At 41.1% G+C, this 14,875-nt stretch overlaps 1 protein-coding gene across 7 annotated transcripts in view; it reads left to right on the top strand.

Annotated features, from left to right (window-relative positions):
* Window positions 1-14,875, top strand: part of RERE (arginine-glutamic acid dipeptide repeats) — a 414,521-nt gene that overhangs the window by 138,397 nt on the left and 261,249 nt on the right. For 6 of the 7 annotated variants that reach the window (XM_081817442.1, XM_081817436.1, XM_081817441.1 and 3 more), the window contains exon 2: window positions 11,557-12,019. In XM_081817442.1, coding sequence (XP_081673568.1) covers window positions 11,701-12,019 — 319 coding nt within the window. In that variant the 5' untranslated portion in view covers window positions 11,557-11,700. Of the gene's footprint in view, window positions 1-10,461; window positions 10,612-11,556; window positions 12,020-14,875 lie in introns of those variants that run through there. The other variant, XM_081817438.1, reaches the window with a different exon arrangement.

Raw genomic sequence — 14,875 nt, 5'->3', positions numbered from 1 at the left:
TTCAAGCCCAGCTAGTATCTTTAAAGTGATGATTCTGAACTCTAGATCTGACATCGTACTAATGTCCATATTGAGTAGATCCCTGGCAGTCGGTACTACCTCTTGTTCTTTTTGTTGAGGTGATTTTTTCCGTCTTGTCATTTTGTGCAGAGGAGAATAGATTAATGAGAGAACAAAATGCTAGCAGGGTAACAACGTCCCCAGAAAATATACTCTAAACAAATCAGAAAAGACCTTCCAGAAAGTGGTCGCTTTTCTGTTCAGAGTTGTTGCTTTTCTTTTCTTCGATCTCCTGTTGAGTTTGTAGGTGTTCAGAATGGTTTGATCCCTATCCAGCTGAATTCCTGAGAGGAGACGAAATCCAGGTCTCCTACTCCTCCGCCATCTTGCTCCGCCCCCCCAACTTACCTACTTTTGAACATGTTGGGTAGAGGTGGTAAACCTGACCACATATTCCTGCGTATTAAAGTGGTCCAAAGAAGGTTCTCTTTCATTCCTAGCATTGCATGAAATAAAACTTCTCCTTCTATATGTTTAGTTAACTGTGCTTTTACAGCTTTAAGAGGTGGTTTTACTCAATTACAGAGGTAAAAGCTCTTCCTTATTTTAGCCGGATGTACCTTTTTTTTTCTTAGCTGTAGTAAAGCTTGAGCTTTTTCTTATTTGTTTGTAACACTGCTGTTTTTGTGTTTGAATATCTTTATTGAAATATAATTCACATATAATTTACCCATTTAAATTATACATTTCATGGCTTTTAATATATTCACAGATAGGTGCAACCATTACCACAGTCAATTCTAGAACATTTTTTTTTAACATTATTTATTTATTTATTTGACAGTGAGAGAGACACAACGAGAGAGGGAACACAGCAGGGGGAGTGGGAGAGGGAGAAGCAGGCTTCCCCCTGAGCGGGAAGCCTGATGGCGGGGCTCAATCCCAGGACCCTGGGATCATGACCTGAGCTGAAGGCAGATGCTTAATGACTGAGCCACCCAGGAGCCCCAATTCTAGAACATTTTTATCACTCCTAGAAGGAACCTCGTAACCATAGCAATCCCATGATGGCCTCCCCCCCCCCCAAATCAGTAATCTGCTTTCTGACTCTGTGGATTTGCTTTTCCTGGATATTTAATATAAATGGGATCATATGATATGTGGTCTTTTGTGAGTGGCTTTTTTTTTTTTTTAATGTGTCATAGTGTTCCAGGTTTTATCCATGTTTTAACATGTGTAAGTATTTTACTTCTTTTTATTGCTGAATAATGTTCTGTTGTGTGGATGTACTGTATTTTAGTTATCCATCTGTTTAGTTTTCTATTTATGGCCATGCTTTGGGAAAGTGAGTTTAGGAATTCTATCCCCTTTCATATCAGGGGCTTGGATTCGTAGGCATTTGGTTTCCCTTGTACTTGGCATTGTGGACATCAGGTTTTCTCTTTAATTGTATGATAACAGAAGCATCCACTTGGCTCCATGATCAGGCAAGTCACTGATGAGTAATATTACTCCTAACAACCTTCAGGGCTTGCCAGGAAGCATCAAGATTTTCAGGATATGTTACTTCTGTTTTCCTAATTCAGCTTCAGACACCTGTTGTAATTACTATTTCAGGCAGTGCTTTGAATTAGTCTAGCTTATTTCAGAGAACAAAGAACATGCCATCTTATAGTTTTTGTAATGGTGCTAGCTTTATGGATTGCATATTAGTTAAGCATAATTATGAACAAAGCAACACACATGCTTAACCCCTTGAAATCTCTGTGATAGACAAATCATTTTATTTGTTTAAAGCAGTGGTTCTCAACTGTAGGCAACTTTGCTTCGCAGAGGATAGGTGGCAATATTTGGAGCTCTTTTTTTTCTGATTGGAGCAGAGGTTGTGCTATTAGAATCTACATGGGTAGAGACCCAGGGATAACACATAGGACAGCCTCCCCACAACAAAGAATGATCTGGCCCCCACATGTTTATCGTGCCACAGTTGAGAAGGCCTGCTTTAGATTGACCATTGAATTTTCTTTAACCCACTGAGCAGAAGTGACACGACTGCAGGCCGTGTGCAAGGCAAAAAATTCTGTCTGTATTTGGTAGAACTTCGTATTTAACAGTGTAGGAAAGCAGTTGCTTATATTGAGTTTGTGTGTTCTTTAAAGAAAGGGATGATTGGTTGATTAGTTATTTATTTGTTTATTTATGGAAACCTCCTTGGGCACCTCATCTTTGGGAATTCCTTACTCCTACTTCAAATAAAAAGATTATGTGTTGTTATTTAATTTTAATTGAGTTGTTAATTGTAATCTAGAGTTTTGCCTGTTTTGGGTGCTTTTCCCCACCCTTTTCAGGTCCTATGTTTTGTTATTATGTCTTTTTGGAAGAAATTGTCAAGACTACACTAATCTTCATTCTTTCAATTCCCCCCCCTCACTTCTGAGGGAGGAAGTGTTCCTCTAAGCATACATCCACTTCTGAATAAGGGGCATTCATCCAGCACTTCCTCTGTTTTGTACCACAGAGGTCCCTCTGAATTTGACTAGTGCATCCCATCTCAGTTATTTATGTTCTTTCAGTAAGATAGGTGTTATGGGAAGGAGTGTATGAACTCAGAATTGATTGAATTTAAATATTCATTAACCTCAAATATAGAGAATTGTTGGAGGGGCATGAATAGCCAGCCATTTGCTTATATTGTTGGGTTTGTCAGGTGGAAGAATGTCACAACCCATTTATTTTTACACAGAAGAACTACTCTTAGTATGATATCAGTTTCAGATAAAACACAGTCTTACCTCTGCATGGGTTCACAGACCTGCTGACCCCGTATTTCAGTGTTACCTTGCAGGTTTGTCAGTGATTTTTCTGGCATATTTTGAGGTATTCTCTGCAGCAGGTTGCTCTTTATGAGAATACCTTATTTCTATCCAGTGAGGACAAGTGTTAGAGTGACATTTCCCTTTCCAGAGCAAAAGTCATTACATTTTCTCTCCCAGGATGTTGATATGAAAAGGAACAGGAGAAGAAAATTGGTTTCCCTTTGAAAGCAAGTTGCCCAGCTGTAGCATGCCTTTTTGGTGTTCTTTGGCATGCTGGCTGCAGCTGCCTCTCTTAGAGGCAGGGCCCAGCAGATGGGGTAGCTTTCTTGGGTCTTCCACATTTGGACCATCTCATTTTGTTCCTAAAGGAGAATGCTAAATGCAGAAATGGCAAAGGCAGAAGTTCTTGAGGTACTTTGGTTCCTGATCTAGGGTTTCAGAGATAGTGGATTTGAAAGCAAGCTTGTTCAGATGGAACTAACAACTCTTAAAGGAAAATATCTCCAGTCAGACGAGATGAATGTTTCCAAAATGTTTCAAGAGCCTGCAATGACACCCTGTTTGCCTAGCCTACAGTTTTGGATAACTTGGCTTTTTAGGATGGGTAATTTAAGGCAATATGGCCTTGGGGTTAAGGGTATAGGCTCCGGAGTCTGTGGCCTGGGTATATATCCTAGACCTAACACGTAACTGTGATTTTGGTCTACTTGCTCAGCTGCTCTGTGCTTGCTTTTGCATTGGGAAATGTACATAACAATAGTACGTACTGAATAGAGTTAGGTTGATCAGTGACCTGGTTTACATATGTTTTTTCTTGAATAATTATTAATCTAGTGAAGATTAAATGAATTAACATGTAAAATGCTTAGTGCATATTAAATACTCAGTGAGTGTTAGCTGCTTTATTATTTTAGGAGCTGCCATTAACTATGCCCCCTCCCCCCAGCTTATTTCCTACTGGTTTTTCCCTGTAGTTCCCATTAAGGATGGTGATTTAATCCACCACTCTTCTTTACTGTACTTCTTTGCACCTGAAATGTTTTCTCTATCACTTTGCTTGTCCCTACCCTATTCATGGTTTATGATCCACCCTAAGCACCACCTCATTTGTTGCTCATGAAATATTTTCATTTCCAAATAAAAGTCTTATCACAGTGCTCTCGACTTATCTAGCTCATGTGTGAAAGGGAGGGCAGGAAAAGGTAATTTATTGCTGATCTTTATATACCAGGCAAAGTTAGGATCTGAGAATAAACAGAGGTCAAAAACAGTCAAGGGTCAACTTCTCATGGAGCTTCTAGCTTCTAGACAGCTGTTTAATCAAATCACACGAATAAATGTGAAATTACAGTTGTGGAAAGTGTTGCAAAGGGATTTAATCTAGTCATTTTGGACAGGAAAGGACATCTCAAGGAAATTGCTGTTGAGCTGTGACGTGAAGGAAGAGTAGGAGCTGCCTAGGCCAAGAAGGGAGAGGAGCATCACAGACCAAAGGAAGAACTTGAGCAGAGTACTCCCTCCCGGTAGGAGGGAGTGTGGTGTGTTCAGGGAACTGAGGGAAGGAATGCCAGAGTGGTGTGAGATGAGTCAGATAAAAAGGTATACCGGCTTGGAACGCCTGTCTGGCTTAGTCAGAGGAGCATGCAACTGTTGGTCTTGGGGGTTGTGAGTTCAAGCCCCATGTTGGGGATAGAGCTAACTTAAGAAAAAATTAGAAAAAATTAAAGGGCCTTGTAGATCATGTTATGATTTGGGTTTTTAGCTAACAGAAGTGGGAAGTCATTGAATGACCATTTTTAAGGTGTGGATTGACATAATCACATCAGCCTTTTGAAAGGTGCACCCTGGCTAAAGTGTAGAAGGAGAATTGTAAGGGTTCATAGGAATAGATTTGAAGAGAAGTCAGTTGAAGTGGTCCAGAAAGGCCATCCTAGGAGCTTTAACTGAGGTTGTGGTGTTGGAGGTGTCCTGAAGTAGAGGAAGTTGAGAGAAATTTATAAGGTAACAGTGACAGGATTTGTTGATGCTAGGATGAAAGGTAGGGAGTAATGATGCTGCCTAAGTGTCCAGCTTGCATAACAAGGATGGGCAGGGGCACCAGTCACTGAGACCATTTAGAAGAGGGGCTCATTTGGGGCCACAGTGTGCCTTTGGTTTCGATATATGGGGGTACCTTTGAGACCTCCAGGAGGAGACTTCCAGGTGGACAGTTTTCACTCTGCCGAGGTTTGGTAGACATGTACATTTGTGGATCACCTGTGTGTTTGTGTTACCTGTGGGCTGATGGACATGTATGAGATTGATGAGGATGGAAGTCGAGGATGAGAAGGGGACCCCGCACAGTGCCCTGTAGAACTCCTGCTCTGGCTGGCGGGGTACTGGGGGTGGGGGATCAGGTAGATAGGCCCATGCCAGGTCAGCCAAAGGCAAGCAGCCTTTCCAGAAGGAGGGTATGTGTTCAGCCCTAGGATGCTGAATGGTCAAATGATAATGAAGTTGACACTCTCCAGTGGATTTGATACAGAGAGGAAATTGCTTTAATGGAAGTTGTTTCAGTAAACATGATAGGATAGCCATGGTCCTTGTCAGTTAGTGGAGAATGAACACAGGTTAGCAATGGATGATGGTAGTGGGATCAGCAAGGGCCCTTTTACAGGCAGAATGGGGAACAATGGGAGCCTTCCTGGAGTTAGGCAGCAGAAATGCCCGAAGCCCTGAAGGTGAGCACAGGTTAGTCAGACCAAGGGGAGGGGATGAGTATTCTAAGCACATGGGTTCCTGAGATGGAAGGAAGTGCTTTGAGGTGGCTGGAGCACACAGGAGAGATGGAGATGGAGAAGCAAAGGGGCAGTCAGGACACGAGGTCTGTCTTGGAAAGGAATGGCGGACAGTGAATTGTACTTTAAAGACTGGGTTGTGTGGGGGTGTGAATTGTATTTCTTTAAAGCTGTTTAAAAAAAGTGGTGCAGTGTCAGACATGCTGGCTGGCTTCATTGCAGGATGAATTGGAAGGAAGGCAAAAACAAAATTTTAGTCACAGAGATCAGTTAGGCAGTTGTGTTAATCTGTGTGAAAGATGATGATGCCTTGTTACTGAATCAGCGGGAGCAATGGATAAAATTATAGAGATACTCAGGATGTGATTGGTAGACCCTAAGAGCTGAGCAAAATGCCTGATGTGTGGTTGGGCATCTGACAAACATATTTCTTGATCTGGTTGAATGAGGAAGAATTAATTGTACTTCACTAGCTGCATTTGGTGAGTCAAGTGTCCTACAGAATTTGGCTTGAGTAACTGAGATTGTTAGCAGTCAGGGAGTGAGAACTCAGGAGGGAATGGCAGCTTTTCATGGACCAGTAAGTTTTACATGATCCCAGAGAGGATCTTTTTGGATTTTTGTCATTTGCAGTCCATTTTACACAATTTAGTTCTCAGTTGTACAATAGAATTCCCCCTCCCAACCCGTGCCACAAGAGATACTAAGTTCTTGAGGGTAGGGATGATGTTTGGCAACATTTATATCTTGCACAGCACAATATACTATTGGGTATTATCTACTAGTGAGAGTTTACATCTGGAAAGCACCTCACAATCTGTGAGTGTGTATGCATATGGTATGCTTAATTAACTTAATTCTCATAGCAGCTCTGTGAAGTAGCTGGTGATTGTCCCTCTTTTAGGGCAGTGAAATGGATTCAGAGAGGTAGAGTGATTTGCCCAAGGCAGTTCAGTACATAGCAGTGCCAAGAACTTGGTCTTGGCTTTTGAGTCCAGTTCTGACATGGGCCTGACCTCCTGGGACTGCTTAAATAGTGTAAGGAAGTAGTTTTCTTAAAGTGAGGTTTGGGCCCGGAGCATGACAGAAATTTTAGCACTTTATTTGAATGGGTTCTGATAAGTGGTGTTGAGGGGTTTGTGGGTGGTTGTTGGCTTCACTTTGAAGAGGCAAACGAGGTTTGTGCGGAGGGTGAAGTAGCTGAAGTTAATAAAGAGTAGTTCTGTATCACTGACTCTTGAAGGCCTTTGACTCTGATTAGATGAGAACACAGCGAGGCTAGCTGACCAGATTTTACCAGTTAAGATAAAATGATGAAGTGCAACCTGATAAATGTGGAAACTAGTGAGAGGAATATATGTTTTTTTATGAGTCCTAGGGGTGCTGCTTTTGGAAATGTATAAGTTGTAGGTCTGTTTTGAATATCCCTCTCCACTCAAGCATGAGTAATAAAGGTTTTTGTGGGTTTAAAAAATTTTTATCGGAAAAACCATGCAAATTCACTTCCTTGGTGACTTCATTCAATTCATGCCTTTAAAAACTAAATTAAAAAGTAAATTTTTATCTCCAGCCTGGACCTCTGCCTACTGAAAATCTTTATGTGTATGTGTTTTTTTTTTTTTTTTTAAAGATTTTATTTATTTATTTGACAGAGACAGCGAGAGAGGGAACACAAGCAGGGGGAGTGGGAGAGAGAGAAGCGGGCCTCCCACTGAGCAGGGAGCCGGATGCGGGGCTCGATCCCAGGACCCCGGGACCATGACCCGAGCCGAAGGCAGTCGCTTAACTGACTGAGCCACCCAGACACCCCTCTTTATGTGGTTTTTAAAAGGCTTCTCAAACTTAGCATGTTCGTACCTGAGCTCTTAATCTTTCTTCCAAAACTCATATAATGCCCATTTCATCGTCCAGCTCCTCATGCTAGAACCCTTGGAGTTGTTCCTGACTTCTTCCCTCACACCTTACCTCCCAGTTTGTCAGCACATCCAGTTTGAGACTTACCTTAAAAATACATAGAAAATAAGACTCCTCCCTTTCTCTGCCCCTGCCATGCTGGGTCATCCCAACTACCTTCACCTTTTACCTGGCTTGTTGCAGTAAGCCTCCTCCCTCACCGGTTTCATGCTGCAACCCCTGCATCCCTTTAGGTTTTTTCTCAATGACCAGAGTGATCTTAAACACAAGTCAGATCATGTCTTTGTTACTCAGATCCCTGCAGTGGCTGAAATGTCATTCGAATCACTTCATGTCACTTCGTGGCACTTGAGTAAAGGCTCCAGAGTCCTTACACTGGCATACAAGGCAGGATCCAGCCCCCCCTCCCCCTTCACCTCTCTGAACTCATCTCCCACCACTTTCCCTCTTCCTCATGCCACTGCAGCGCCACTGGCCTCCTGTGTCTTGAGTGTGCTCAGCTCATTTCTGCCTCTGGACATTTGTACCTCCTTTCCCTCTGCTGGAATGATCTCCCTTCATGTGCCCTCATGGCTTTTTCTCTAACGCTCTTGCTTGGGGCAAAGCCTGAGGCCTTCCTTCACCATCAGTTAAGATTACAATTCTCCCACACTCTGTGTCCCCCGCATTGGATTCCCCATTTAAGATCTTTTCATGTACTATATACATATCATTCTTTTGATTATGGTATTTTTCCACTCCCTGGAACATCAGCTCCACCAGAGCAGAGAAGTTTTTGTGCGGTTTTCTGCTGCTTCCCTCACACCTAGAGCAGTAACTAGTGCACAGTAGGCATTTGGTAGACATTTGTTCAGTGAACAGATGAAGACTGTTGTGAATCTGAACGTGTTCTAGACTAGATTTTCTCTCTTTTTTTTTGTTATTAAAGTATCTTATAGGGGTGCCTGGGTGGCTCAGTCATTTAAGTGTCCCAACTCTTGATTTCGGCGTCCAACTCATGATCCTCGGGGTCGTGGGATCGAGCCCCACATGGGGCTCTGAGCTCAGTGGGGAGTCTGCTTGGGATTCTCTCTCCCTCTCCCTCTGCCCTTCCCACCGCCCCCCCCCCCGTTCACACTTGTGTGTGTGCACGTGTGCGCTCGCTCTCATTCTCTCTCAAATAAATAAAATCTTAGGAAAATAAAGTATCTTATACTGGTTTTTGTTTAACTGGGTTAAGCAGTGAATTGACAGAAATACCCTCAATATTTTTGTCTTTGTTACTGGACAGAAATTTCTTTTGGGGAAGGGAAGGGCAAAGTGAGTGTGTTTCCTAAATCTGTCTGTGCAAATTATCAGCCTGGATGCGTGCAGGAAAAGTTAGTACCTATGAAGAGCTGGTGACCTTGGGGGCACAGATTATGACCTGAGTAGTAGGTTGCAGTCAGGTCAGATGGGGTTTACTTTGGCAGAATAATTGGCTGTATGGCTTCATGCACATGGTTTCTTCATGGTTTCCCTTCTGTAGTCTATAAGTGGGGACGGTGACTTCTGTCTGGTTCACTTGACTGAGCTGTTAGAGAAAGAACTGAATGAGATCATGGCAGGAACCTGCTTTGTAAACCCCTTATTGTTAACAAAAATGATGTTGTTGTATTGGTAGATCATTTCTAGCAAATTGAAGTGACAACTACCCTTGTCATTGCCATCTGGTTTCTCTCTGGGTCCCTTTCCTCAAATGTCACATTATTATTGTGTGTTGGTCATTGTATAATGAGGATCAGAAAAATTCTGATTAGTATGGTAAATGCAGAGGAAAAGAAACATACATCCCTGTTGCACTGTATTTTAGAGCCAAATGTAAATGGTAATTGGTTGACTTTTGCTTTGGATTATCACTGTTTTAGTTAACTGAAAGTTGGATACACACACGGAATTTTATTTTGTGTCTGTTGTTTCTTGAATTTTTCTTTCTTGCTTACTCTTGGCAGAAATAACTCAAATTTCTTTGTAAAAAGAAGCTCCGTATATGATTTTGTAAGGAGTAGTGTTGAATGTACAATTTGGACTTAGTATTTCTTTCCTTTTTGAGTGCTGAAATAATATTTTTACATAATTTTCTGGTTATCTTGTTAACCCTGGAGAGAATGATCTTTTTCCTAAATTCGTAAGTTGTCTGTCCTTGAGCTATATCTGAGAGGTTTTCAGCCTAAGCTGCTTGTTCTTTTTAGATTCCCAGTGGACCTTGGTATGTTTTCAGTGTCAAAGAGGAATGTTTTAACAATGGTGTTAGCTGATAGTTTTCTTTCTTGCATGATTGGCTTGTTCATGCTTTAAACTTAAGCCCAGTGGAGAAAGTAATATGTCTCTTTGTGTATTTTCAATTGCTAACACTAGTGGCCTACAGGGACTTGGGAGTTTATTACTGTCTGTTTAGCAGATGATTCATCTAGGCAGAACTTTTGCAGGCACTGGGATAATTTTTCGTTTTCTTGAAATATGTTTAGAAAATTGAAATCCTACCTAGAAGCATATTTCCTATGTAGAAGGAAATGTCTGTAGTACATGGCTGTACTACATGCTTTCTCCCTTCGGACTTTGTTTTAAATTGTCAGCATTATTGCTCCTTCATAGGTCTGTCTCCCAAAGGTGGTTGTGATTATTTTATATTTTCTTGAACAGGTAAGGATATTTGAGGTGCTTGTGGAGAGGTGTTTTCTGGTGCCAGATTTGACCTAAGAGCTTTGGAGTGAGTATATGATAATTTTTATGGTTTTGGCGTGACCGAATAGAATTTTCTCTGTGTTTAAGACATGTATTTGCAAGTTATTTGTTTGTTGTTGTCTAAGTAAAGAGGACCAATCTTTTGTTTATTTGCATATGTCATTTTCTGTCTGGCCCTAGTAACATAAGAAACAGATGGTTCTCATATTGATCAGTTGTTTGCCTTTTTTTTTTTTTTTTTTTTGCATTAGAGCATTGAGGTCAAGGACTCTTGAGCTTTTCCCTCATTGTATCTTCAGTTCCGAAGACCTGGCACCTAGATAGTGTTTAGTATAGATCGTTGAACAAATGAGAGAAGATGTTGAGGAAGATGATACAGGACGGCAAAAGATAAATTACTGGTAATTATGACTGTCCCAAAACTGACTTGTAAACAAAACAGTCCATGTCTGTCTGTCATCGTCCTCCCACTGCACTATAAAATTTTTTATAAGAATTGTGTTGGATTGGAATTGGAGATTCTCTCTTCTCATTGTAAAGTCTTAAAAACTTCAGTCTTTCCTTGTTGGGCTTAGTTCTAGAGAGGAGTTTACTAGGGAAATTATTTATAGTGGAAATTTGAAAGAATGTGAAAACCACCTACTATTCTCTAAAGATGGAAGGTTGTTTTTGGAAGCTGTTTGGTTTTGTTAAGGCAGAGATAATTCAGAGATACCATTTTTCCTGGAAAATAACTACAGTAGTAGACTTTGAAGATGGGAAAAATTGTGATTGAAGGCAAAAGAATCTTGTTTTGAGGGTCATCACTTTTATTTGAGTCAATGCCTGTGTTTATTCTTGAGAGGAGCTCTGGAAATTTGGAGATGTGGCTAGAAAGAGTCTTAGAAGATAGTTCCCTGTGAGAGACATCTTGAGACATTTTTCCAGGCTATCCAAATTATTTTTTTCCCCCCAGGTGGAAATAGTTTTAGTATATAGGCTCTTGCCCTTGTAAATTAAAGTTGTGGGTTATGAAGCTCCTTTTATGTTGTGTATTAGGGTACACTTTACTTTTTCCTTCAAAAAAAGAAAGTAAGTGATGTACAGAAAGTATTGTTTACTATTATGCATTGAGATGTTTTCATTATTGATGTGGTATTAAATCCCAAACCATATGCTAGCTGAGGCCAAAAACTTTATATACTTAAACTTTGTATCACTTGTCCTTTTTTCCAATGGTTCGGCAGGTTTTTGGGGCTAAAACATGAGTAAGTAAGATATTCATTTAACAAAACATTATTTTAGGAAGGAAATATGAGAAAATGTTAAAGTAAAATCAATTTCTCTTTCTCTCTTTTCTTGCTTAGCGTTTTTGAAACGTTGGGGTAGTTGGAGTGGTTGGATTTTCCCTGGAATTGAGTGAGAAATTCAGAAGACTGAAGCCCAGGCTTACTGTCTACCTTTCACGGAGGCCTAGCCGTGAGAGGACAGAAGAAGGCACGTGGCGAATCATGACAGCGGACAAAGACAAAGACAAAGAGAAGGACCGGGACCGAGATCGGGACCGAGAGAGAGATAAACGAGACAAAGCAAGAGAGGGTGAGAATTCAAGACCACGTAGGAGCTGCACCTTGGAAGGAGGAGCCAAAAATTATGCTGAGAGTGACCACAGCGAAGATGAGGATAATGACAACAATAGTGCCACCACAGAGGAGTCCACGAAGAAGAACAAAAAGAAACCACCGAAAAAAAAATCTCGTTATGAAAGGACAGACACCGGCGAGATAACCTCTTACATCACTGAGGATGATGTTGTCTACAGACCAGGAGGTAAGGAGCACAGTGTTTGTGGTGGAGAAATGACATCAGCATTTACAGGCCTCTTTACACGTTAGGGAAGGCAGGGGACCCAGAAAAGGAGATACAGTAGTTTTGGGTAGAAAAAAATCAAGGTAGGAAACATATTGACCCACTTCGGGGCAGTTGGATTCACTGGCTTCTTGCTTGTGTCTACCTCAACTTGGTCTTCTGTCCTTGTGCATTTGTCAATTTCTTTCCTTGTGTCCTTGTGCTATTTCTCTCACTTCACCATCTCCTCAGTAGATTTCATTTTTTGATTTCCTCCTTGCTCTTTATCTTCAACACAATTAGGCGGTGGTGACCCTGCAGAATAGAATACGTGGTAGGATAAGTAAACCTTAGTAAAGATTCTTAGAAGCGGGATGTTTCACATTACTGCAGAGTGAGCAGAAGCTGAAGAAGTATCTTTAAAGGCCTTTAGACCAAAGTTTATTTCTCCTGATAACCTCCTTTCCCAATGAGTCAAGCTTCAGAATCTCTAACCAGTGATAATAGAAGTTGCTGAAGACAACTAACTTGCTTTGTTTTCCAGAAAATGTACTATAGTTTACTCAGTGTATTGAGGTTTATAGCATTGTTCAGAGAGAGACAGACCCAGCCTTCAGATGAGATGCAGGGAAACCAGTGATTGAGACCCTACCGGGCACCCGCAAAACTGCCCCCCCCTTAAAGATTTATTTATTTATTTGAGAGAGAGGGAGAGGGAGGGAGAGAATGTATGCACACTAGTGGGGGGAGGGGCAGAGAGAGGGAGAGAGAGAATCCCAAGCAGACTCCCCACTGAGCCGGAGTTGGGGCTGTATCCCACGACCTGTGAGATCGTGACCCCAACTGAAATCACAAGTCAGAGGCTCAACCAACTGAGCCACCCAGGCACCCCACAGAACTTTTCTTTTTTCATGTCATGTGTTGTGTGTGTTAAGGTATTTTTCTTCAGGAAGTCAGTAAAACTAGCTAAAGTCGTTTTGTTTGAATTACTTATAATGCTGAGAAGTGACATGAATTTCATGAGGTGTAATTAAGAGATTAAAAGCCTCCCAGTTTGGTGTTCTTCCAGGAAAGGGAGGTTAGAGAAATTACATTACATCGTTAACCTGTACAATTGTTTTACTGAGGAGTACTGTAACTTTTCTGAACTTTGTGTAAAGTACCAGAGTTTTTTTTCCCCTGTATAGGAATTTGTTTTGAATTTCAAAAGATAAACAGTATTAGGACTTACATAGATAAACTTGTAGTCACAGCTACAATTTATTGATGATTAACTGAGGAGATACGTGACATAAAAGTATAGCGTTAGGTTTTAGGCAAGTTAGAGCTCTGCGGTAGAGATCTAGTAATGTGTGGGTCACAATATCGTCAGTGTCTAAGATTTAAAAGACTTAGATATTGGACAGTAAGAGTATCTGAGCCACTGAAGAATATCTCATTACAGAGTTACCACACATTACATGCTATCGACCTATTCAGTTCTAAATCGTGGGAAAGGAACAGAATGTGTTAACTTCTTTAGATAGAGATTATATAGTATCATAACTTAAAAATAAGGAAAGATCTTACTTGTTATCCTTTTCTCATGATACATAACAATTCAGTTTGGTAATGTGATCGTCTGGATCATCGTCAAAAGGCCTACTGCCTTGTGCAGTACCGAATGCCCGCCCTTCTCAAGGGAATGTTACTCCTGTGTCAGTGGCGATACTTTCTTCAAATATTTGTAGTCAAACACGTGTGGGAAGTGCTGTACATACTGTCCCTGTCATAAGAGATTCATAGTTAATGACCCTGAGAAGTGCTGCTCTTCAGGTAACCTTTATAACGTTAAAAAAAAAAAACCCACCAAATCTGCTCTTTTCCCCATTTATGGGATTGTGGTGCCCTGTTTCTGCTGGTTATCTCCCTAAGAGAAACCAGTTTTGAGGGAACGGGTTTGGGAGCCATTGCACATTGATCTTGCACCTTCTAGTGGATAGTAGAAGCCCTTCCTCTGCTTGATGTGTGGAAGAGTATGTGAAGGGGCGTCACTCAGGGCTTACTTACAGTGAGTTCTTGAAGTGTTTTGGAGTTGAACTGAGTAATTTATGAAGGCAGGCATTGTTTCGTAAATCTGAGGACCTTTGTGAAATATGAAAAAGATATGCTCTCTCCTGAAGCTAAATATGTTGTAAAGAATCTATGAAAACCAAAAGTGATGTGAAAGTTTTCTGTGACACTCAGAGCATAACCACTTTGTGTGAGGTGCCCCTTGTACTCGGGTGGGTGACAGTGTTGTGGCCTGGGGTTTGCACATTGCCAGGTCCAGTGGATGTGTGACTCTTTGGTAAGGGGACTGACCTTGACCTCTCAGTGTTCTTCAGATTATTTGGTCTGAGAAGAATGAGATTTTATTGAGAAAATGGATATTATTTACAATTTGTCACTAGCTAAAGTTTACTCTCGTGCATGGTCACAACTAGCTCTTTTTTGCCCCTGCTCCTCATCTCTGGAGTTATTTTTTATTTTGTCCTCAGGAGCTCAGCATGATGGACTTGCAGTTACTTTTTGCCCCTGTTACCTCCTGCCTCAGGCCATTTGCACTTGCAACTTGCTGTTGCCTCAGGCTAGTGAACCCCTCCCCCATATACACACAGACAGACTTACTTAATTCCTGTCCTTTTTTCAGTCTTCCCCTTTCAGTGTTACTGCCTTTCCTCTCCCAGGTTACACAGATTTCCTTAATAAACACTGTCGTAGCATTACGTATCTTTTCTTGTAGAACTTACAACTAATAATTTTCTTTTAATTTCTCATTTCAGGATTAATATCTGTCTCTCTCCTCCATAAAGGCAG

Source organism: Leptonychotes weddellii, chromosome 4 (assembly GCF_054177405.1).
Source record: "Leptonychotes weddellii isolate Sample4059 chromosome 4, ASM5417740v2, whole genome shotgun sequence".
Lineage (NCBI taxonomy): Eukaryota > Metazoa > Chordata > Mammalia > Carnivora > Phocidae > Leptonychotes > Leptonychotes weddellii.
This window is presented reverse-complemented; position numbering and strand designations above follow the sequence as displayed.